The sequence below is a fragment of the Orycteropus afer genome, unplaced genomic scaffold (assembly GCF_000298275.1).
Source record: "Orycteropus afer afer isolate SDZICR_OR568_19922 unplaced genomic scaffold, OryAfe1.0 scaffold00247, whole genome shotgun sequence".
Taxonomy (NCBI): domain Eukaryota; kingdom Metazoa; phylum Chordata; class Mammalia; order Tubulidentata; family Orycteropodidae; genus Orycteropus; species Orycteropus afer.
The window spans coordinates 4,644,419-4,669,285 of NW_006921834.1; the positions used below are offsets into that span (position 1 = coordinate 4,644,419).

The 24,867-nt window shown below is 53.0% G+C and overlaps 1 protein-coding gene across 1 annotated transcript; it reads left to right on the plus strand.

Annotated features, from left to right (window-relative positions):
- Positions 1 to 501: 501 nt before the first annotated feature.
- Positions 502 to 24,055, plus strand: KRT80 (keratin 80). Its single transcript, XM_007949572.1, has 9 exons — positions 502 to 801; positions 6,809 to 7,017; positions 12,205 to 12,265; positions 12,768 to 12,863; positions 21,146 to 21,310; positions 21,829 to 21,954; positions 22,717 to 22,937; positions 23,744 to 23,799; positions 23,934 to 24,055. The coding sequence occupies exons 1-9, from the start codon at positions 502 to 504 to the stop codon at positions 24,053 to 24,055; spliced, it is 1,356 nt and encodes a 451-aa protein (XP_007947763.1).
- The last annotated feature ends 812 nt before the right edge of the window (positions 24,056 to 24,867 follow it).

The following is a 24,867-nucleotide window of genomic DNA, read 5'->3' on the forward strand; positions in this document are numbered from 1 at the left end:
TGCCCAGGTCAGCTGCCCTACACTCAGGAGCCCAGGGCTGCTTCTTGCCTCATCTTTTCCAGAGAAGTATGTGAGCCAGATACGTCAGCTCTCAGGTATGCAGCTGAGGTTTGCAGCAAGAGGCGCGCTCTCTTCTCTCTCTTTCCTTGTAGAATCTGCACTTCCTTTTGCCTCCCCCACCTCCCCCATCCACCCGCGCAGCCAGCCTCAGCCCCCTCCCCTATGAACAAACTGTGAGCAGCCCCCTCAGGCAGGCAAATCCCCTGCCCAAGAGAGGGATCCTGCGTGGTGCTGGGGGAGGGGCAGGAGCACCACATCATCTAACAGGTTGGTCGGGCTAGGAGGTGCCCCGCCCTCCCCGAGCTAATGAGCACTGTACGACAGGTGTTTGCTCCTCAGTCCCCAGCCCGCCCTGGCTGCGACCAGAGCCAGCCACCAGCTCTCCCTAGCTTGCTCGTTCACCCAGCCTGCGCCCTCCCCGCTCCTGGGCCGGGGGGTGCCATGGCTTGCCGCTCCTGTGTCACTGGTTTCAGCAGCATCAGCAGCTGTGAGGTGAATCCAATATGCAGCCCCCAGCCTGGGACCTTGGGATGGGACAGCTGTGGGGCCCCTGGGCCAGGCTTCAGCTCCCGTAGCCTCACGGGATGCCAACCGACTGGCACCATCCCCAAGGTGACCTTGAACCCTAGCCTGCTGGTGCCCTTGGACCTGAAGGTGGACCCAGCTATTCAGCAGCAGAAGAACCAGGAGAAGGAGGAGATGAAGATCCTCAATGACAAGTTTGCCTCCTTGATTGGCAAGGTGAGCAGAAGGGAAGGGGGTCCCAAAACTAAGGATTATCAAGCCCAGGCGGGTGGTTGAGCTGTGTATCCCCCCACACACACACACATACACCCTGCCCCCAAGCATCTTGTTCCACCCCTGCTCCCAGCCAATGGGGAGCCAGCATGGGCCTCCACAGGCCGCTGTGAGCAAACAGATGGGGAGGGAAGTTTCTGATACATCCTGGCTTGAGGAGAGAAAGGGGTCTAGGATGGCCTTTGAGGGATGTCTGGGTAATAACATTCGGCATGGCCCGGGGTACCCCCTCCAGGCATGGACCAGCAAAGAGCACCGTGAGTGTGGCCAAGGGTATTTCCCCCTCGCTGGACCAGCAGATGGAGGTGTGGTCTATGGTCCTACCCCATGGCAGGTGGACAGCAGAGAGGACCTCTCAATGGTCCACCTTATGTCCATCCCTCAGGCCCTCAGGCCTCTGGCCCTGCAGCATCTCTCTCAAGGCAGCTTACCAGGGTCGGAAGCAGGCTAAAGGGCCATGTGGGGCAGCCACCAGAAGGAGGATGCAGCTTTGGCATCAGGAGATAGGAATGCAGGGGATATATGCTTCCAATAAGAAGCAGGCAGCTGCCTCTTCCTACTCCCCCACACCCCACCAGAGAGTAGAGGGAGTGACTCCCCAGAACCCTACTCCCCTTGCTTCCCAGACCCCATTGCCCACAGCCTACATGTTGTTCATCATGCCCCCAGGGCAAGGGCTACTAGTAAATGTAAATGTGATGTAATCTCTAGGGAGTCTTGTCCACCTCCCACACCTGCTCTTCACTCACCTCCTCCAAGAAGCCTCTATTGGTCATCCTCCCAGCTCTGTGCCCTCCAACCCCACCCAAGAACAATAATCATCAGAGTAACAGCTGCAGCTGAGCATTTGTCTACTATGTACCAGGCACTGTGCTTGGAGCTCTGGTAGCGTAGTGCATAAGGCATTTGACTGCTAACCGGAAGGCTGGTGGTTCAAACCCACCAGCCACTCCTCCAAAGGAAGGTTAGGAGATCTACTTCCGATCTACTTCCATAGAGATACTGCCTTGGACAGTATCCAATCCAAGGAGGGGTCACTATGAGTCGCTGGGTGGGTGACATATTTATCTCTATTTCCCTCAGCAACCTTATGGAAATAGACAGTTTATGCCCTTTTTACAGATGAGGAAAACTCAAACTTTCTCATCCTCCCTATAAACCGGAGCCATCCTTCTGCCCAGGCTCAGCTCTTGTTGGTACCTTGGCCTCCAGATTCTGTGTTCCTCTTCCTGTTGCCAGTCTCCTGCATTAGGTGGGAGTATGAAGAGAGAAGCAGAGGCGGAGTGGGACAGAGGGAGGAATGTGACATTTACTGAGCGTCAGTTTGTACCCGGTTCTCTGCAGGAAATTTACAAATGTGATGTCATTGAGCCCACTCAGCAACACTCTGGCTGTTAGTTTCCTTACTGTGCAGATGAGGAAACCAAGGACCAGAGAGGTTAAGTGCCTTGCCCAAGGTCATGCAGCTGGCAAGGGGTATAGTCTGGACTTGAACTCAGGTCTGTGAGACACAGGGCCAATAGTCTCTGAGGTGGGAATCATTACTTTGCCTCTCCCACTCATGTGCCCAAACAAGTTTCCTCATCTACTCTTACAGTGCCTAGGGTGGGGTATGTGGAGGGGACTGACTAACTGGAGAAGGACCACTGTGCACGGTAGCTGGGTTCCTCGAGTCCCGCACTGTTGCCCTAGTTTTCCCTCGAGAACAGTCCGGCAGCCATCTCTATTGGGAGGCAGGTTCCTGCAGAGCAACCTCCTCTCCAAACCCAGATTAATCCCTTAAAAGGAATGCTTCACTGAGCTATGTAATTTGGCTCTGATGAATAGCTTTTCTCCCTCGAATGCCAGTGCTGATATCACTCTGTACCTCTGCCATGGGACAGCAGGGGTGTGGAGGCACAGGGAGGGGACCCTGGGCCAGACGTTCTGTGTCCAGGAGCCAAGGCAATGCTCTGAAAGTCTAGAGCAGGATTGGAGCCTCCCAGCCTTCAAGCCTGGCCTTGGTGTGGGGACACCCTTCATAGTGGGATACCGGGAGCAGTTAATGCCAGCTGTTTGGGGGCCCTGACTGCTATGGCACTGCCCCCAGGAATCCCAAGTGAGCCACTAAGTCTACTGAGAAGGTCTGTCCCTTTCTGCTTCTGTAAGGCTGTTGAGTGCCTGGATAGAAGCAGGCAGTGGTTAAGAGCATGACGTCTGGAGTCACCCCCACTGAGTGTGAATCTGGGCTTCCCCCATACACACTAACCAGCTGCATAATCTCAGGCAAATTATAACAGGCTTGTCAAAAGAAAATGCGATATTAAAAAAAAAAAAAAAAGCACTTAGAACACAGCTGGTGCATGGTAAGTGCTTTGTAAGTGTTTGTTAAATAAAAAATGAAATTAATAGGCCCTGGCCCAGGGAGCTCCTAGAATCCCTTGAGCCTCTTCCAGGCAGGAGCCGGAGAAGAAGGCAGGCAGGGGGCCTTGTTGGAGGAAGAAATGGCAGAATTTTGTAGGTAAGGGGTGCATTGTGGTGGGTCCAGAGGTGAGAGGCCATGACACCTGCAGGGCTGGGGACTCTGGGCAGAAAGGTGGGGGCACTCAGGCTCCACATCCCCTTCTTTGTTCTCTGAGGCACTGAGAGAAACAAGACAGCACCGAGGAGAAGGAGGAGGGGTGGGGGAGACTCCCGCAAGATGACCAAGGAGCCCTGGAACAGTCTTGGCTCTGCCACTTGTTGGCTGTGTGTCCTTGGGCAAGCTGCTTGCCCTCTCTGTGCTTCTGATTCCTCCTCTGAGGGTGGCCCTGAGCTCATGCCAGTGGAAGGGCTGGTAAGGCTACATCATGAGAGGAAGGGAGGGATGCGAAGCAGCAGCAAGAGGGTCCTCAGGAAAGAAGGCCAAGGGAGGCAAGGAGAGGGCAATGGCTGGACCCCTCCCTTCACTTGCAGACGGCAGAGGGGATAGAGGTGGGACAGGAGGAAGGACTGCCCAAGCTCAGCCTCAGGACCCTACAGAGGGAATTCAAGAGGGGTAATGGAAGGCTTAGAGATGGAGAGATAGAGCAATGTCTGTCCCTAGGCCTGATTGACCTCAGGAAGTCACTGGAGCCATCCCACTGCCTGCAGCCAGGAAGGCTCAAATCAGCTTTTTTGACCAAGAGGTTAGGGGTCTTCCCGGGCAAAGACAATCTCTGGTTGAAGGCCACCTGAAGAATAGTACCTGCATGCCTCCAAAGGCACCACCCTCTAGGCTTACCTGCATCACAGGTTAGGGATCTAACCCTTTGCTATGTGTGGCCTCCCTCCCTCAAGGAGGACCCCAGCCAGGACCTCTACCCTGGGCTGCTCAGTTCCCTGCAAAAGAGCACATCTCTCCCCACAACCCTGCCTAGGCCTGGCCCTGCTTCTCAGCTGGGCAGCCCACCATCATACACTTCCTGCCTCCGAGCCTCCATTTTTTCATCTGTAAAATGGGAGGCAGATAAGCCAGGCATCTGCTCTCTTAGAACCCTCCTAGAGCTGCCACTGTGTGATCTAAGGTCAGGGCAGAGGAGGTGGTGGGGCTGAAACAGAGAGAAGGAAAAATGAGTGGTAAAACCAGCCTTGAAGGGTTGGAGGCAATTAACCTGGTACCTCCAAGGGCCCTGGATTACCAGCCCTCCCTAAACCATTGTTCCGAGAGGGAGGAGCCTTCCTTCAGGGAAGGTCCTGGGTGGGGGATCAGTTTCTATCCCCACCCACTGAGACAACAAGTGAGTCCCCCCAGGGCAGCAGGAGACAGGAGACTGTCCCTGATCCCCCAAGACCAAAAATACCCTCTTGCTGGATTGGCTGCCAAATGCACATCACCTCCCAGTGGGCTCATGCTGAAACATGGGGGACTGAGGTAAGACTAAGGGAAGAACTTCCTGGTGTGAAGGTTTTTCTGCTGCTCATGGGTGGAGGAAGAATTCTCACATCTCTCCTCTCACTCCACCCTCAGTGTAAACACAGGGATCCTGCTTGTCAAAACGGAGGGAAAGTGGGGTGAGCAGATACCCCCCTCCCAGTGCTCCCTCTCGCACACACAAAGCAGGGCAGAAACACTCTTGACCTCCATCCCCACTGAACCAGTTTGGCTGTGATGACAGCAGACGGTAGACTTAATGTCAGCTTCCTGCAGAACTTACCTGTGTAGTTGGAAGTTTGCAGGGGACCAACAGTCCGCAGGTACCATTTCTACATGCTGCTGTCCATTATTTTTGCTGCTGTTGTCTCTTGTGAGTGTCAGAATGGACTTCCCAAAGTCATCAGAGCTTCTCAAGGAAGAAGAGGAAAGTCTGAGGATGTGGGCAGGGCAGACAGAGGCACCCAATCCAGGTCCAGATTGGGCAGCAGCCATCAGATGGGTCTCTCTGAGAAGCTCTGCCACCAAGGTGTTGTGTGTGGCACCCCTGGGCCTCCATCTCTGTACATGAAGAGTTCAGAGCAGCTGACCCACAGCTGCTGGCGGCTCTCTCTGGCTGTGATTCTGTGAGCCTGTGCCAGTGGCTCCAGCAGTGATGGAAAGAGCCTCAGATGCTTGGCAGGACTACCAGGGCTGGCCTAGCCTGTGATCACAGGAAACATTATCAGGTTCATTATCACAACTGTAGCCTGAACTGCCCAGGATTCAGGTTCCTCCCACCTCAGTAGGGTGGGAGGAATATATGGCCCCCAGCCTAATAAGGAGGGGTGGTGGGCCAGGACAAAAGAGAAGCAGTAAAACCAAGGGCCTCAACAACTGAGAAAATAGGGAGTCTTCCCAACTGTTAGTCACAGAGGGCTTCCTGCAAGATGAGAGCCACAGCACAAAGGGGAAGGTGAGGAGGGACTGGAGCGGTGGAAAGGAGGGTGCCCAAGGAGGGCTGGAGCATGCAAAGATCTGGGAGAGTAGAGGTGGTGTGTGTGTGTGTGGGGGGGGGGTTTGGCCTGAAGCTGAGGCTGGAATGGGCTGGGAGGTAGGGGAGGAATGGACTCAAGAGGGACCCTGACAGTCTGACAATGGTTGTAGTGTGATTCACAGGCCCTGGGAGCCCCTGTAGGAGTCTGAGTGGGAGAGCATGAGTGAGTGGAGTTTGAGAGGTACAGTAGTGCTCAGAAGCCCTTCCAGTCTTCATCTTCAAAGCATAGGCCAGCTCAGGAAGAGTAGCTGGAGTTCCAGGGCCCTCAGTAACTCAACAGACAGGAGGCAGATGCTGCAGTGGTTAAGAGCAGAGATACTAAACTCAAACTACTTGGATTTTCATCTGTAAGATGCAGCCAATAATCATATCTATCCCATTGGGTTGTTCCAGGGATTTAAATGAGTTAAGAACAATGCCTGGCACACAGTAGGTGCCACATAAATGTTTGCTGGTATTATTATTCCAAAGTACATCCCCCGATTGTTCTCCCAACAGCCCTCAGAGGTGGCCAGGACAGATGATATCATCCCCAACTTCCAGCTGGGGAAACTGAGGCTCAGAGAGGAGGATACAAGTCCAAGGTTGTCGGAAGGATTAGCATTTTAAGTCCTAACCAGGCCCTACCCTGCTGAGTTTCCAAGACAAGATGAGACCAGGCCTGTCAAGGGGCAGGCAGACAGGCCTGTGACATCCCACGTTACCTGGGGTCTCCCACCCAAGCCCCAGGCAAGCATTGAGAGCCTGCCACACATAACTGGCATTCAAGCCTGAGTTCCCTCTAGTCTCATATACCTGGCCCTGCCCCTCCCCTAGGAAACCTTTGCTCATTGGCTCCACTCTCTGATTCCCTCCTTATCTCACCATCTTTGGTTGTAACAATGGGTAATTGGAGATTAGTTCTGAATGCACTGAGCAGGGCAGAGGGTGGGTGTGCACTGATGAGCTGCTACTTCTCAGAGAAGCCCACTCCAGGGCCTGGCACTTCAGCCCCCTACCTGGCCACACCTGGCCCTCTCACCACCACCTTCCTGCTCTCCCAGGTACAAGCCCTGGAGCAGCGTAATCAGCTGCTGGAGACCCGCTGGAGCTTCCTGCAGGGGCAAGACTCCAGTGTCTTCGACCTGGGGCACCTCTACGAGGAATACCAGGGCCAGCTGCAGGAGCAGCTGCGCAAAGTCAGCCAGGAGCGGGGACAGCTGGAAGCCAACCTGCTGCAGGTGCTCGGGAAGGTAGAAGAGTTCCGAATCAGGTAGGCCAGGCCCTCTAAGGACCACAGTTAAGACCTGGGTCTTCTGCTCAGGAACGAAATGTGGGGACCAACCTGTGCAGGTGGGAAGTGCAGGGCACAGAGACAGAGGAAAGGAGATACAGAACATTTCTTGACTCCAGATATGCTTACTAAGGACCTACTATGTTCCTAATAATATTCTAAACACTTTAACCACAGCCCAAATAGTGAACCTTGCAGACAAGTCAGTCTTGTGGCTAGTTCACAGCTAAGCACTATGCTTGCTGACCCAACCCACAATCCCCTGATTTGAACAGCCCATCCTCTGGTGCCCATAAACACGCCTGTTCTTGCCCACGCATCCCACTGGTGATGGGAAATTATGTCACCAGCTGGAACAACAGACGGGCTTCTGTTTTGGATATGGCTTTGGATTTTGATCTCTACTGGGCTAGAAAGGGAAGGGAAGCAGCTAGGGTGCAGGCAGGGGATGATAAGGGTGGATTTTATTTGAATAAAGCAGCTATCACCTACAAGTAATGTGTACTAGGCATCGAGGTCGATTTTGCAAGTAGAGAGATGAGGAAAACACAGCCCTAGCCTGCAAGATGCCTTCACAACTCAGACAGGGAGATAATCAGCTGGTAGGCAGTGTGTTCAGTAGTGAAGGGCCCAGGCTTGGGTATTGACTAGAAAGAGTTAATTCTTGCCCCTAGCGCTTAGTAGCTCTGTGACCTCAGGCAAGTTGCTTAACATCTATACCTCAGTTTCCTCCTGTATAAAATGGGCATGATAATAGTTGGCACCAATTTAAAGCTGGTAGAAGGAGGAAGTCGAGAGTTCGGCTTGGCAGTATAAGCAGCAGCTCTCCTAGCCCGCAGAAGGCTGAAGGGCCTGGCACACAGTAGGTGCTTGATGTGGGTTTGCTGAACTGGATTGGCCAGTCTAGAGGCAAACCAGGCATTTGGATTGCTCAGATGAAATGCAATCCTCTGGGCAGTGGGCAGGGCTCCATGGACAAGGGGGCTTTTGGCAGAGCCAGGATGGAGCAACCAAGCTGTGCCTGAACCTCCCCCTTGAGCCTAGTCTCCTTGGGAAGAGGCTCCCCAGCCAGCCTGAGGGCAGGACAATGTGTGGCCTAGGCCCTCTCCCACCTCCTCCAGCTCCAAGTCCAGTCTCAAGCCCTGCTGACCAAGGTGAGGCCTGCCTGCAGCTCCAGGAAGGCCTAGAGCCTCCAAGCCAGCCAGACAGAGCTGAAGGGTAGGGGCAGCCTCCCTCGGTAGTCCAAGGCTCTGGGCTCTGGCTCTGCTTTCCCACCACCTCTCTGCATGACCTCTCCTGCTCAGGCTCCACTCAGGATCAGAGGAGACGGTCACACAGGAAGCTCTCCCCATTCTGTGGGCCTCAGTTTCCTCATCTGGAATGAGCTGGCCAGAACCTCCCAGCCAACAGGCATGATCTGCAACCTGGCCTGGGCTGATCTCCCTGGCTGGGCCCCTCCCTGACCTCCTCTCCACTGGTCATGCCCTGGGGAAACATGCAGGGAATCTGATTGTCCATTCTTCCGGACCCCTGACCATGAAGAGAGGCATGAGCTAACCAGAACCCACAGCTCATTCCACCGATACCTACTAGGTCTTTGACCCTCAAGGGACTAGAGAATGGCAGAGCTGGAGGGCCTTGGCTCCTTCTATTATACGGAAGGAAACAGAGGCCCAGAGAGCGCAGGGGCTTGTCTTCAGTCACACGGCACGACTTCTCCCAGGAAGGCTGCCCAGCCAGATCTTGTTGATGGGAGCATTTTGTACCTGGAAGTTCTGTACAAATACTACTTGTTGTTTTAATCTGGCTCAGCCCCCTCACTTGGCCTTCTGCCTAGTTTCCATTGCCTGCTGCCTGCTTTTACTCTGTTTAGGTTCAGGGCCTCTCTTTCACTCTCTGGGAAGAGAACACAATGGAGTCCAGGGAGGAGAGACTGGGCCTAGGAACAAGGCTGGAGGGCTTCAGACCATAGCTGAGCCTGCACAGAGCCTGGGGCCCCCAGGAGCCAGGAGGTGCCAAGCTGAGCCCTGGCAGGGAGGGGCTGTGCCCTGCCTCTACAAGGCGATGAGATCAGCCTCGCTCCCAGAAATAAACAAGGGAGAGGGGGGTAACAAGCTGAAAAGGGTCCTGAGAACAGGTTTGGGAGCTGGTGGCTGGCAGACTGGCAGAGGACTGGGGGTGGTAAGGGGAGATGGCGTCACCTAAGCCTCTCCGGGAATGGAGACTCCCAAAGGCTTTGTGACGGCAAGGACTCCAAAGATCAGCTAGCTGAACCCATCTGTTTACTAAGGTGGAAGCAGAGGCCCAGCAAAAGGAAACAACTTGCCCAAGGCCACACAGCAAGTGACTCAGGGATGCTACATACACTTGTGCAAGCTGTTCATTGGACAAGAGTATCGGTTAAGAGAGTCAGTCAGCAGGGACTGAAATCCAGTCATGCATCAAGCCGTGCACACTAGTGCAGGACTGCACACCTCTGAGGAAGGGGGCCTTTTGCTAGTTCATGTGAAGGCTGGATATGGGCTAGCAGGAACCTTATAGGGACAGTCCCCAAATTAGAACACAGCTTCTTGCTTCAGTCCAGTGCTTGTACCGTGCCACCAGCTAGATCCTGGAAAATGGTCCATGGCAGGGAGGTACCAGGCTCCACCCCATCCCACCCAGCATGCCTGAAGGTCCAAGGGCAGGAAAGACCTCAGTCTAGACAGGATATTCTGAAGACCCCTCAGGCCCCGACCCTCCTGGTGTCTTTCCCTGCACCAGAAAACCAAACTCACTGCCATCGAGTCAAACCCAACTCATAGTGACCCCTTCTTGGGTTTCCGAGGTGGTATCACTATGGAAGTAGATTGCCCAACCTTCCTTCCGAGGAGTGGCTGATGGGTTTGAACCATCTGCCATCTGGTTAGCAGTCAAATGTCTCAGTGGTCAGAGCTAAAAAATAAGTCAGGGAGCAGCTTGAAGGGATTGGAAATGAGTCACTGGGCGACGTGAAGATCAGCTCAGGGTGGCAGTCAGGACACCTTGTGAGAAGGGAAGAAGGAGGAGAGAGCTGTGAGGGGTTAGAAGAGGTTTGGCACCTCCAAGGCCCCCCTGGGTTACGCACCCCAAGTTCTGGCCCCTAGGCTGGCAGAATCTGTTATCCAGGGAGGAAGGGAGATGCTAATAGTGGGAGGGCCAACTGATGAAGGGCTTCTCATCTTAGGGCTACCCAGGGTAGGGAATTCCTCAGAGACCCCCAGATCCCATTGGGAAGCCTGTTCCAGTCAGCCCAGTCCTAAGGATTTGGGAAGGACTTGCAGAAAACTGCCCCTCTCTTCGATCAGGCCTCCCAGTTTCTCTCCAGGAGTGCTAGAGAGCCCGGGACAGGGGACAGAGGCCTGAGGGTCCAGCTTCCAGAATAACAGTAAGAGCTTTGGCGGATGTGGAGCACCACTGTGAACACTTTTTGTGTAACTTATTTAAGCCTCACGACTTCACTATCATCATAGTTCACACATAGTAGATACAGTAACTTATCCAAAGTCACATGGCAGCTTAGCAAGGAAGTCGGGATTTGAGTCCCAGTAGGCTGGCTCTGGAGCACCATGCTTAACCACCACACCACAGCAGTCACTAAACCCAGCTGAGGCCACACCCTTCTCGGAACCTTGGTCTCCCCATCTGTAAAATGGGACCAATAGTGGAGGGGTGGGGGCTCTGAAGATCACAAGAGAGAGTACACATAAAGCACCCAGCACAGGGGGAGGTGGTCACTCCCCACTCCAGTCAAGGTGCCTCACAGGCATTTTGTTTGCTGCAGTCCCCTGACCAGTCCCTCTCCCCCAGTGCTGCGATCTGCACCCTCTGAGCACCCCTCAGACTCAGGTCTTGGATGGAAATGCTGTTTGTATCCAGCACACGGAGTGTCAGAGATTCAGTGTGCCTCAGTTTCTAGCCTCCATTAGGGGGCTCCCCTCTAAGCCAGGCACTCCTATCAGCTCCTTGGGCAGGCACGCTGGTGGAAAAGAAGGCATTGTTATGGTGGGCAGGTCCAGCCAGCCGACCTGGGTGATAGATGCTGTCTCCGCTGTGAGGTCAAGGCCTAGGGCGGAGAGGCGACTATAATTAGAGCCGCCAATGATTCAGGTATTCCCTGGAGAGAAGGGTGGGAAAACAGGAAGCTGCAGGATCCCCACATCAGCTGGGGCAAGGAACCCTAAGGCTGGCTGACACCCACCCACATGGAGGCAAGATAAACACCTTGATTGGAGGAAGAGGGTAAGGTCAGGGACTAGGGATCTAGTTCCCCCAACTAACCATGTTCCAAACATGAGTTGAACTTGAGTACAAAAAACCAAGCCAAACTCACTGCCATCGAGTTGGTTCCAACTCATAGTGACCCCTCTTTGGGTTTCCAAGGCAATATCTCTACAGAAGTAGATTGCCCAACCTTCCTGGTGGGTTTGTACTGCCAGCCTTCTGGTTACCAGTCAAATGCTGTAGGCACTATGCCACCAAAGCTCCTGAACTTGAGTAAGGAGGAGGCAAAACTGAGCAGGGAGGGACCCCACCTCTGTAAAGTACTGACTGTACACATTGCATCAGAGGTGGGCTTTGTCACCCCACACACCCACACATTCACACACACATACATCTCACAGACAAGGAAGCTGAGGGAGGAGGTGAAGTCATGGTCCAAAAATACAACCATGTGCAAAGCCCACACTCTTTCTGTTGTCTCTTTAGAAGAAACATGATGGGATGGGGTCCACCTTCTAACAAAGCTTCAGGGGGTTGGGGAGGGAGGCTTCAGGGAAGGAAAAAAGGTAGTGTGAGTAGGGGGCTAGAAGCAAACTTGAGCAAAGGCAAAACCAATTGGAACCTGAGGTCCTTGGAGGAAGGGAGGAAATGAAGAGCGAGAGTACCAAGGTGAGCAGGCTGCACAATTAGGGAAGGCTTCCTGGAAGAGGTGATGTGGAGCCAAGCCAGGAGGAGGGACAAGAGGGAGAGGACAGATGATCATGGGCTGCTCAATGGGAGTGAGAGACTGGGGGTGTCACAGGAGATGTGGGGTTGCATCCACCTGAAGGAAGGGCCATTTTTTCTAATTGGTCCAGTTGAGCACCAGCCTCTCTCTCTCTCTCTCTCTCTCTCTCCTACTCTTCTCCTCCCTCTCCCTCCCAGGTATGAGGAGGAGATCTCCAAGCGCACAGACATGGAGTTCACCTTCGTCCAGCTGAAGAAGGTAGCCTGCTCAAACTGCCCTCCTCCTTCCTCCTGGCCTTCTGCGCCCTCTCCTTCCGGATCTCCTATTGTCCTTTGCTGCTAGGTCCTGTCCAGTTGATTCCACCTCATAGTGACTCCATGTGACAGAGTAGAACTGCCCCACAGGGTTTTCTTTGCCATAATCTTGACAGAAACGGATCGCCATGTCTTTCTCCTATGGAGCGGGTAGGTGGGTGCAAACTGCCAACCTTTTTGTTGGCAGCCAACCACTTAACCATTGCACCACTGCGGCTCCTCACTTTCCTTTAGTCCCAAGCAAAGCCTTCACAGGCTTGATTTCCAAGCCAACAGTTAGAGGGATGCATCTGTCCCCACTTTCCTCCTTTCTCCCAGGGTCTGAGCCAGGTGCCCTCTGGAAATCACCTCCCACTCTCATGTAGGAAGCAAAGAACCCCTATCCCACTCCTACCCGGAACCCCTCCATTTCTTCTCCAATCCCTCACCACTGCTCCCAATCCCAGGACCTGGACACAGAGTGTCTTCGACGGACTGAACTGGAAACCAAGTTAAAAGGTCTGAAGAGCTTCATGGAGCTGATGAAAACCATCTATGAGCAGGTGAGTGAGAGGTAGCCAGGGTCCTGCCCAGCCAAGGGCTGAAGGGTCCTTGGGCAGGGGATGCAGGGGAGGGCAGGACATCCAGTGTGGCATGAGACCTTCAGCAGTCACTTACCCGTTCCAGCCACAGATGTAACAATCTGCTAAACCCCTTCCTGTGCTGATGTCAGTAATCTTACCCTTCACCCCATCACTCATTTGCATGGAGCATGGGCACATTTCCTAAAGATAACTCTCAGCGAGAACTTACGTCTTCAAGTGTGCATGGAATGGTGAGAGTGTTCTGGGGCATCTGGGCAAAGACTGAGAGGCTGAGCACAGAGACAGGGCCCAACGGGACTTGAACAACTGTCCTTACTGAACTACCAGTTGCCACTGAGTCTATTTAGACCCATGGTGACCCCATGTGTATCAGAGTAGAAGTGAGCTCTAGAGTCTTCAGTGGCTGACAGTTTGGATATAGAAAGCCAGGTCTTCCTTCCTAGGTACCTCTGGGTAGACTAGAACTGCCAACACAGGGACTCCTTGACTGGACTAATCTCTCTCTGATCACTGAGCACCCCAGGTGCTCGCAGTTCTAGCCCTGATGAGCATGTACTTCACTCTTCCCCATCTGCTTGAGGCAGGGAAGACCTAGCTTCTAAGCAGACAAAAAATGACCCAGTGAATGCAGACACAGGAGCCTCCAGAACACATTCTCAGTTGCCTCTTGGTGAACAGTGGCCACCAGGCCCAGGGTGCTCTCTGCTATGCAGACACCAGGATGGGCCCTGCTGCTGAGGGCTGGATGCTGGATGTCACTCTCTGCTCCAACCACTGCCTCCTGGGCATCCTTCAGGATACCCGTTCTCCCCTCCACATCCCCTGTTTCCTGGGTGAGGTCATGTAGGGGTGATGCTCCCAAACTATTGTTATGCTCCCACAAATGCCTTCAGTTCAGCTGAAAGCAAGACAGGACCATTGTTGGCAATAGCAGGGCTTGGCAGCCTCTGTGTAAACTGCTGGTGCCAAGCTATGACAATGCAGCCAAGGTCAGAGTGGAAGACCAAGCCTTGCCCTCAGTCAGAAAGTTCTGCTGAAGTGACCCTACAGGCTGCTGACCACAGCTACATGGCCTTGCCCTATGGAAACGAAGACTGGGCTTCGTAGCTGTGCTCGGATACACTTCCTTCCAGGAGGCTCAGCCCCCAGTTGATGCTTCTGTGGGACTGAGACCTGTTTGTGACCATGGGATGAAGTAGAGCAGAGGGAACACCACAACCTTTGGGAACAGTGGGAAGGCAGCCCTTCCAGGCTAAACACTCACACTGGTAGCCCTGGAAGCTTCATATCCCTGGCTAAACCCTCCACAGCCATAAGAGGCTGCCTGGGGTACATTGCCAGTGGATCAGCTTAAGGAGTGGGTTAGGAGCTCCTCTACCCCAACTCCCCACAGGCTAGTGCAGCCCACACCAACATCAGCGGGGCCAATGGTTCAGAATCTGCACTCTGCCCTGTTTGCTCACTTCTCAGCAAGCTCAGAGCCGAACCTCTAAGCCAGGATGCGGGCCTGCAGATGTGGCAATGTAACTAAAGAAGTCTGGGCTTAGCCAGCGGTATACCTGGGCACTGCCATAAACACACCCACAAAACTTCTAGGCTCCTGCCTCATTAGCAATGGAAAGGCTGCAAACTCCATTGAACTTTGCATCCCTTGGACCCAGATCCTGCCTCTGCCCTTTACCATTCTTGTGACCGTGGGCAAGTTTTTGCCTTTCTGTGCCTGTTTCCTCATCTATAAAATGGGGAGAGTAATAGCACTCACCTTGTAAGGTTGCTTAAATCCATTCATTCCTTTGACAAACGTGTATTGTGTGTCTACTATGCATCCTTTATAACAGCAATAACAGGCAAGGTCCCTGCTTAGCTGAGAAGAGACAGGGAACAAGCAAGTAAACAAATATCTGAACAAGAACATCTCAAAAGCGACAAGTGCTGGGATGCCTTACCAGGTGACCCAATAGTGCCAGAAGGAAGGGAGAGCTTCAGATCCCATAGTCAGGTGGTGCCAGTGAGCCAAGGCACAAAGATGGCGAAAAGCCAGCCCTGTGGAGATTTGGGGAAAACGTAGGGGGGACAGCTGAGCTGTGCAAAGCCCCTAAAGCAGGAGTGAGTTTGTGATTAAAAGACAAGAAAGAAGAAGCTGTGGCTATAGCCAAGAGGGCAAGGTGGCAAGCCCTCGGAGGGAAGGCCAGAGAACCTGGCAGAGGTCAGGCCATGTGGAGTTTGTGGCCCCAATAAGATGTTTGGACCTTTTTCTAAGTGAGATGGACGGCCAGCCACTGGCAGGTACTGGGGAGAGTGGGCATGGTTTGTACTTTTGTTAAGACTGCTGTGGAGAAGGGACTGTAGTGAGCACAGCAGATACTCAGTACATTGTAACTGTTATCACTTTGGGAAGCAGCATGGTGGTGAGTTGGTGTCTGTATTCTGCTCCCTGTTATCAGCTCAGGCTGAGAAGGTAACATTGACCCTCTGCTAAAAAGATTGCCCATATCCATGGGTGTCTAAGCCTGCACCATCTAATAGAGCTAGAGTGCAAGCCATATGTGTAATTTTTAGTATTCTAGTACCCAGCACCATCATCAATTGCTGCCACATCAGTTTGAACTCAGGGCCACCCCATGTGTGTCAGAGTGGAACTGTGCTCTGAGAGCTTTTCAGTGGCTGAGTTTTCAGAAGTGAATCTCCAGGCCTTTCTTGGACGGCCCCTCTGAGAGGACTCAAACCCAGCCTTTCGGTTAGCTGTTGAGCATATGAACCATTTGCACCACCAGGGATTAATTTTCTAGTAGTCACATTTTTAAAAAGGAAAGGAACATAAAATAATTGTAATAACATCTTATATAATTCAGTATTTGCAAAATATGATGATTTCAACATCAGTCAATATAAACAAAAAAAATTAGTAGGCTATTTTACACTCTTTTTTCATCCCAAGTCTTTAAAATACAGTGTGAGTTCTATCTACACTTACAGCTCATCTCAACTCATTCTAGCCCCATTTCAAGTGCTCAACAGCCTCACATGGCTGTTGTTCTCATTGTTGTCATTGTTAGTGCCACTGCCTGGCTGCATCCAACTGAGTTGCTTCCAACTTATAGTAACACCATATGTGCAGAGTAGAACTGTTCCAGAGGGTTTTCTTGGCTATCATCTTTATAAAAGCAGAGTGCCAAGTCTTTCTCCTATGGAGCCAGCGTATGGGCTCAAACAACCAACTTTGTGGTCAGCAGATGACTAGTAGCTACTATACTGGACAGGGCAGTTGTGAGCAAAGGAAGGTGCTAGCCGTGGCTGCCTTAGGTGAAAGACACAGATGGTGGAAAGTGAGTAGCCCCAAGAAAGCTGGATGCTCCTGTTTCAGTCTAAGAATAGGCACTAGATCAGAAAAGTACTGATGTACAGGTCCACCCTTCCCATTCCAATAAACAGTCCTCCCTTCTCCAACATACACACACATGCATACACATACACACACACACACACATCCATGGGCCTCCCCAGAGCCCACAAGCACCTCTGAATAAAACATGGCCTGGACAAGTTCTGAAAAGCCCCTCCCCAACCAGCTCAGCAGGAGCTGACAGTCAGGGGCTGCTCAGGGCCTCATCTGCACCACTGCAGCTTCCCAGAGAATCTGTCCACTTCTCATGGCCATCACAGAGCTTCATGACTGACAGCCCTCCTGGGACATGAGGCTGGGGTGAGGACCTTGCCGGCAGAAGCTCACATTCCCCCTCAGCATCCAAGGTACATTCCCGCTCCCAAGTGCATTTGGGGCCTGGCTGCATCCAGCTGGGATGTCATCTGCCCCACCCACAGACTCTGTTACAGGGAGATTAGCTGGGACTCTGCTGACAATCCCCAGCAGCCAGGCACACTGCAAGGGACCAAGCCCTGCAGAGAACCTGGCATCCTCTGAGCAGTCCTGGCGCCTACCTTAGAGGTGTCTCAAGGCCTCTTTGAGTAGGTTGCTCAGCCCCTGGCACTCCATCCCAGCTTCATCACCATTACCAACTACAACAATACCATCCTTAGTGCAAGGTGGTGCAGTGGTTGAGGCATATTTAGCTGCTAACCAGAAAGTCAGTGGTTCAAACCCACCAACTGCTCTGCCGGAGGAAGAGGAGATAGTCTACTTCCATAAAGATCTACAGCCTTTGAAAATACAATAAGTTGGAATCTACTCAATGACAGTGGATTTAGTTTTAGTGATCCTTAGAGCCTGTTTATTGAGCACCTACTATATACCAGGCATGCTGTTAAATGCTTTCCATACCTAATCTCATTTAATCCTCACAACAACCCTATGAAGTAGGCAGTTTGGCACAATTAAGAGAGCACAGACTTTAGAGCAGCTTGGACTACGTGAATTTGGCAGGTTACTTTAATCTCTCTATGCCTTGATTTCTCCATCTATAAAATGAAGAGAATAAGTGTACTGGGCTGTTGTGAGGATTCATTTTGTTAAGGCATGCTAAAGCACTTAGAACAGCATCTGGCACGTGGTAAGCACTGAATAAATGCTAGCTGTGTTCAGTTCTATAATTACATCCGTCTTACAGATGAGAAAACTAAAGCTCAGAAAAGTTTAGAAGCTTGGCTGTGGTTTCCCAGCTAATAAGAGGTGGTGGTATTCAGAATTCTGAGCCATTAAACACTACAGTTTACTGACCAAGACTAAACTGCCCTCTGGAGTCACCTCTGCCCTGACCTCGGGGACCTTAATGAGGGTGTCCACACACACAGCATCCTCCTCAGACTCTGGCTCCCAAAGGAGACTCTAAACTGCTCCTCAACTTAATTCTTGCCAAGTTGGAGACGCACGTCCTCTCCAGGGGGCCTATCTCGTGGTAGCACCTCCATACCACACAAGTAAGCATTGTTGTACCCTCTGCAGCCTGCAGGGGCCAGCATGTCTGAACATGTCTGTGGGTGTTCCTAATACTCCATTTCCTGTGTCTATTTCCCAAGCTCCTACTTTCCCTGCCTCTCTCCAGAAAGGATGGGAGAGTGCTCCATCAGCTGTGTCTTGCCAGTCTTGCCGGCCCAGGTTGGGGAAGCCCTCTCCCCGCTCTGCAGTGTGTCCTGACAGTGCCCTGGCTTTTTCTTGGACTGTTTGTGGTTGTCGACTGCCATCAAGTCAGCCCCGACTCACAGCTGTTGTTGTTGTTGTTGTTATGTGCCGTCGAGTCAGCCCTGACTCATAGCGACCCCTCTTTGGGTTACCGAGGCAGTATCACTACAGAAGTAGGATTGCCCAACCTTCCTTCTGAGGAGTGGCTGGTGGGTTTGAACCGCCAGCCTTCTGGTGAGCAGGCAAGTGTCTTAGCCACTATGCTACCAGAGCTCCCCGACTCACAGCAACCCCCTGCAAAACAGGATTGGACCGTTTTGATCCATAGGGTTTTCCCTGGCTGATTCTCAGAAGCAGACTGCCTGGGCTTTCTTCTTAGTCTGTCTGAGTCTGGAAGCTCTGCTGAAACCTGTTCAGCATCATAGCAACTTGCGAGCCCCCAGTGACAGCAGGTGATGGCTGCACTTGAGGTACACTGGCCGGGAGTAGGAGATGCTAAGTCAGGCCTAGGTTGGAGAGCGCTACCCAGAATTCCTCATGCCCACTAACCCTAAAGCTGCATCTCTGAAACTGTCCACAGTCAAGCTCTGGCCAGGGTATTGGTTCCACATGGGAAATGTTACACTCATATAGTAGCCAGTGGCTGCCTTGCGGTATGAGTCTATAGTAAACACCAACCTTACTCTGGCATGGGTTGGGCCATCAGTTTGTGTCTGCACAGGGATCTCTTTGAAATTCAACTGAAGATCAGCCCCAACAGGAGTCCCCAGCCCCCCAAGGACAGCTGGCCGTCTCAATAGCCATCAAGCCCAACCTCTTGCCAATTGCAGGGCAGAATCAGGGTGCCTCCAGAAGGGTTGCAGAGCCCATCCTTGTCCCCAGGAGATCCTGGGAGTGGGCTGGGCAGGCAAGCAGACTGGCAAGGGGCAGCCTTACTCAGCAGGCCTCCATGGTGACCCACAAGGCTCTGGTTAACCACCCTTGTCCCTGTAGTCTACAGCTCCAGAACAGTTCAGAAGTACCAGCCTCTGCCAGGTACAAAAACCAGGCACTCAACCCCAGCCTCTCTGAGCATAGGGTCAGGAAGGAGCCTGAAATCAACAGCCAGGGATGATAATTCAGTCATGAGCCAAAAAACTGCACCTGGGTCTGAGAAGGACCCCAGATCCAAAGGGGCAGATGTTAGGAAACATAGGGCACTGGGAAGCGTGTGAAACACCAGCATGGGGTACAGCAAAACCCAAACTGTGGAAACTCCACAAGCCAAGCAACTGGTTCTTGCAACAAGAAAACATGATAAGGAAATAAAAGAGAGAGAGCGAGAAATAGAGGGGGTTTCTATAGATTGGACTCCCTGGGCAGCACAAATGGTTTAGCACTCAACTACCAACTGAAATGCTAACAGTTCAAACCCAGAGGTTCTGCAGAAGACAGGCCTGGTGACCTGCTTCTGAAACGTCACAGCCTTGAGAACCCCATGGAACAGCTCTACTCTGCACACACAGGGTTACCATGAGCCACAACTGACTTGATGGCAACTGGCTTGGATTGTTTTTTTAAAAAAGTCTACAGATTGAAAGAAGCAGAGAGACGTATGTACTAATTTTAATGTATGAGCTTTGTTTTGATCTTGATTCAAACAAGCAACTGGGAAAAAAAAGTTATGAGGCAATCAGGGAAATGGGGACACTGAGTTTGACAATTGAAATAGAGTCAGGGGTGGACTGTGAATGCCAGTAGGAATACCATCCAGCCCAGGCCTCAGGCCCTCCTTCCCCAGGGGGAGCCTCACTTCCTACACACTGGGCCCTGAGCCCCACCCTCCTTCTGCCTGGCCCACTCCCTGCCTCCAGAAGCTCCCCACCAGGCCAGCCCAGTGACTCACTCTCTGCACAACGCTGGCAGATGCTCTGGTCACTCCTCTCTGGGTCCTCTCTCCTAAAGAGGGCCTGGCTGCTGTTCCACATCTCCAGGGAAGCAGCCCAGGGCCCAAGGGGCACACATATGGAGACCCCTGTTCCCACCTGCCTCCCTGCACACCCCTGAGCGTGCTGGCCAGGAAGATGTTAGGCTGCAGACAGGGTGTGGTAGGAAGCCAGTCTGGGCCTAGAAAAACAAGAAGGCTGCAGCTTCTTGTCTCCACCCTCTGAGGCTTATCAACAGTGGGGGAAGGCCAAGAGCTCTGGAGTCTGGCTCTGCACTCAGAGCTGGTTTCATAACATAAGCTCTTTGTGCCTCAGTTTCTCCTCAGTAACTTGGGGTGAATGAAGCTACCAGCCTCCTGAGGAGTCAATGTGAGAGCATGAAAAGCACTTAGCACCCAGCCTGGTGTGGAGTGAGTCTTCGTGAAATGGTAGCTTCCCAGGTGTCTCCAGAGATGTGGGTTGGCATTTCCTAAGCTGGGATGATACAGAGAGGAGGGAAGATGAGGGAAGGGAGGAAAAGATGAAAATTTTGTGGCTGAATCCCATTGCTGTTGCCTGTAAGCCCCTCAGGTAGAGAGGGAATGGGAGGTGACTCTCCCTGAAGTCTGAGTGTCAGAGGCAGGACCTCACCCTGAGCAGCCAGTACCCACCTTCAACGAGACAGGGGAGGGGCAGTGCATGTCTGTTGACCTCTAGCCACACCCCAGCCCCTCATCATTCATGGGGCTTCCATTCCAACATCTGTTTGACAAACTGAGACATGCCTTTGTGCCAGATTCTAGGCAGATGGAAAGGGCTTTGCTGGCCCACAGGGAGCTCCTGTCCCTGCAGAGGGAGAGCTGCAGGACAGGACACAGAGCTGTAACAGTGGAATCGTGAGCGAGGGGCCTGATGCTCCCCAGGCCCTGGACCTTGTCCCACCAGCCAGGAGGAGGGTGTCCCACCCCAGGAGTGGGCAACAGACAGTTGGGGGGAGGGGACTGGAGAGAATACGATGGTAGGGTGGGTCTCCCTGCCCAGAGAGGGAGGACAGCAGTGGGTGGGCAGAGACTAGTGACCTGCTTCCCACAAGTCCAAGCTGGGGAGCTCTGGTGGGAAGGCTTTATTCCTTCATCATCTCTCCAGGGAGACAGGAAGGGAGAAACTCCACTCTCTGCTCACCCTGAAGGGACTTGGAGAGGCAGAGGGTCCCGATGCCCTCCCCTAGTCCTAAATCCCCAACTTCTGTGCCCAAGCAGGACCTGAAGGACCTGACAACCCAAGTGAAGGACGTGTCTGTGACCGTGGGCATGGACAGCCGCTGCCACATCAACCTGAGTGACATTGTGGAGGAGGTGAAAGCCCAGTATGATGCCATCGCAGCACGCAGCCTGGAGGAGGCTGAGGCGTACTCCAGGAGCCAGGTGCGGCAGGTGGACCCACAGGCCAGAAAGATAGCAGGACAGTGCTCCCTGGGCCCAGGAGGGGCTGGGCTGTGATCACTAAGGTCTTTGGCAGCAATGTGTCCTAAGACTCTGTGACAATGGGGTGGGGAAGCACAGAGAAGGTGGGTGTGGGAGGCCACTGCAGTCAGCTCACAGCAGGTATGGAGAAGGGGAGAGCCTAGCTCTGTGCTCAGGATGAGGGGTGGGCCAAGGGAAACTCACCTCTATGGCCTCCAGCAACACCAGGTCATGTGTGGGCCCAGCCCATGGGGCTCAGTCCAGGGCAAGCAGGAGGGGCGCTGGGAGCAGGAGAGGAAAGAGGGTGGCTGGTGCCTGAAGGGAGCCACAGGGATGGAAATGGGGCAGGGAATAATGAAAGGGGACAAAATGTGGCCCACCTCACACAGATGTAGAGAAGAAGAAAAAAAACAGCAAGGGACAAGGGGTACTAAGAGGGACACTCATAGTGACACCCTCCACGCTCTCCCCTCCCCCAGCTGGAGGAGCGAGCTGCCCGCTCGGCGGAGTTTGGCATCAGCCTGCAGAGCAGCCGCAGTGAAATTGCAGACCTCAACGTGCGCATCCAGAAGCTCCGATCCCAGATCCTCTCCACCAAGAGCCACGTGAGTGTCCGGAGGACCCACCCAGGGTAGGCAGGGAGGAGCACACACTTAAACACAAACACTGAGTACAGGTATAGTGGCCTTGGGCAGGTCACTTGTACCTCTGTGCCTTTGTTTCCTCATCTATCAAATGGGATAGTAGCATCTTATGATGGTTATAGAGTCACATGAGCATTGCATAGGAAAGTTCTTTGTAAACTGGCCAGGGCTGTTGGCCTATTAAAGGGCCCCACCACCTCATATGCCAGAGCCCAATGGCTCCCTCCCAGCCCTCCCACCAACTATACAGAGAGAAGGGAGTAGAGCCTTAAGTCCCAGCCTCCTGCCAAGACAAGCAATTGCTGCTCTATTGCGGCTCTGTAGGGAAGTTGGGAGGAGCTCTGGTAGCATAGTACCTAAGGCACTTTACTGATAACCAGAAGGCTGTAGGTTCAAACTCACCAGCCACTCCTCAGAAGGAAGGCAATGTACTTCCATAGTGATACTGCCTCGGAAACCCAAGGAGGGGTCGCTATGAGTCAGGTCTGACTCAATGGCACGTAACAATAACAACAAGGAAGTTGGGACAGAATCCCTGGGTGAGTGGTACTTCCCTCTGGCCTTAGGAAGGTATCTCCTACAGTCTAACTGAATTCCCTCTTGCTTCATGTGCAACCCAAGAATGCCATTGCTCAGCCCTCTCTCCCCACATACATGCCCACCAGGCCGCAGGTGGGCTCCTAGCTGTGATCCACGCTCTTCCCTCTGTTGTCCCGACTGTAGTGCCTAAAACTGGAGGAGAACATCAAGGCGGCCGAGGAGCAGGGTGAGCTGGCCTTTCAGGATGCTAAGGCCAAGCTGGCCCAGCTGGAAGCCGCCCTGCAGCAGGCCAAGCAGGACATGGCACGGCAACTGCGCGAGTACCAGGAGCTCATGAACACCAAGCTGGCCCTGGACATCGAGATCGCCACCTACAGCAAGCTGGTAGAGGGCGAGGAGAGCCGGTGAGGGGACAGGCAAGAAGGAAGGCTAGGCGACCAGCCCCACACCAAGTCAGCCTCCCCTCTAGCATGGCCTGGGTTCAAGTTCTGGCTCGGCCACTTACAAATAGGGAGCCGTGGCCCAGTTCATTAAATCCTCTGTTTCCCCATGTGAAAAATGGGCTGACTGGAAATGTGGCCCACCTCACCCAGGGGAAGAGAGGATTAATGCGATTATGCTTGCAAATAAGTGCTCAGAGTGCTGGTGGTTTAGTGGTTTAGTAAGGCATTTGGCTGCTAACCAGAAGACTGGTGGTTCAAACCCACCAGCTATCTGCTCAAGAGGAAGGCGAGACTATCTATTTCTGTAAAGATTTGCAGCCTGGGAAACCCAATGGGGAAACCCAATTGCTATACTTTGGAATCAACTTGATGGCAGTGGGCTTGGTTTTTTTTTAAATGTTAGCTGAAATCCCTGGGTGGTGCAAAGAGTTAATGCACTCAGCTGCTACCAGAAAGGTTGGTGGTGGTTGTCTGAGGTGCCTCAGAACAAAGGGCTGGCAATCTACTTACAAAATATCAGTCACTGAAAACTCTGACATTCATGGGGTCTCCATGAATCAATCAACTCCATGGTGATTGGTTTAAATGTCAGTATTTATGAAGGGGAGAGGAGGCAGAGGCCCAGAGAGGACAAGCTGGCTAGCCAGTCACACAGCAGGGCAGCCACAGGGCTGGGAATATCCTTCTACCTGCCAGGTCCCAGGCCCTCAATCCCAGAGGAGCTTAAGCCACAGCCTCCCTCACATCCCACCATGCCCCCTCCCCAGGATGGAGCTGCCCTCGGCTGCTGTGGTCAGCGCTGTGCAGTCCCAATGCAGAACAAGTGAGTCTACCTGCCCCAGAGCCCATGGCGGGGAGGGGAACAGGGTGCAGGGGGATCATGACCCTAAGGCATCATTTTAAGTGGCTCCCAAATCTCCAGCCCCTCCTGTGCCCCATCCCTTATTTCCCCTATAGCTGCTTCCAATTCAGGCTTCTCCAAGGCCCCCTCCCGGAAGAAGAAAACCAAAAGCCACGTGATCAAAATCACCGAAACGTCTGCGAAGTTCCTCTCCCAGGAGTCGGAAGCCTCAGATTAAGGCAGCTGGATCCCAGAAGCCCCACACAGGTCACTCCTACTGCAGCAGGAGAGACTTAAGCTAGACTCAAGGAAGCAGCTTGGAGCCTTTGGACTGGGAGGAAAGGCAAAACCTGATACTGACCTGAGAGAAGGAGGGTTCAAACAGGGACTGCTTTTCTGTGGGTGCCCAGTAGTGAGTGGGAATGTCTCCAGCTGCTCAGGTCTACTCCACATTAATATCTCACAGTCTCACCCTTCCAAACTTCTGGCCAGAGGTTTTCCTGGCTGAGGAAACTGGAATTTGAGATCAGTTTTGTCTCCACCTCCTCTCTTCTCTGAGGCTCCTCACCCAACATAGGGCTCTAACCAAGGTCCCTTTGATTCTTTTGCCCAACCCTTGCCTTAAGCTCGTATCTCAAGCCTTGCCTCGCTCACCCAGCCCTGTCCCCACTATGGACTGGGGGCTGATGAGGAGCGTGTGGGTACCCTAACCCCATAACCGGAGTTCCTGGGGAACCTGGGTACTGAGTACCTCCTTGCTTTCCTGCACCTTCTGGGTCCCCCAGACACCTGACAGTATTAGGGAGTGAGGGGAGGAGGGTCCCTGGGTGTTGGGACCTGACCCTGGATCTCTGAGATCAACTCAAACACCTCCACCCCTGCCCCCCACCATGGGTCGTTCCCAATAGGTCATCTTGATAACTAGACTAGTGCATATGGGGCACTACCCCAGTCAGCTCCCAGCACCTTCTCCAGAAGCTACTCTTGCCAAAATCAACTCCCTAAGGGGGAGGCCAGGGGACAGCCTAGATGAGGCAGGACAATTAGACC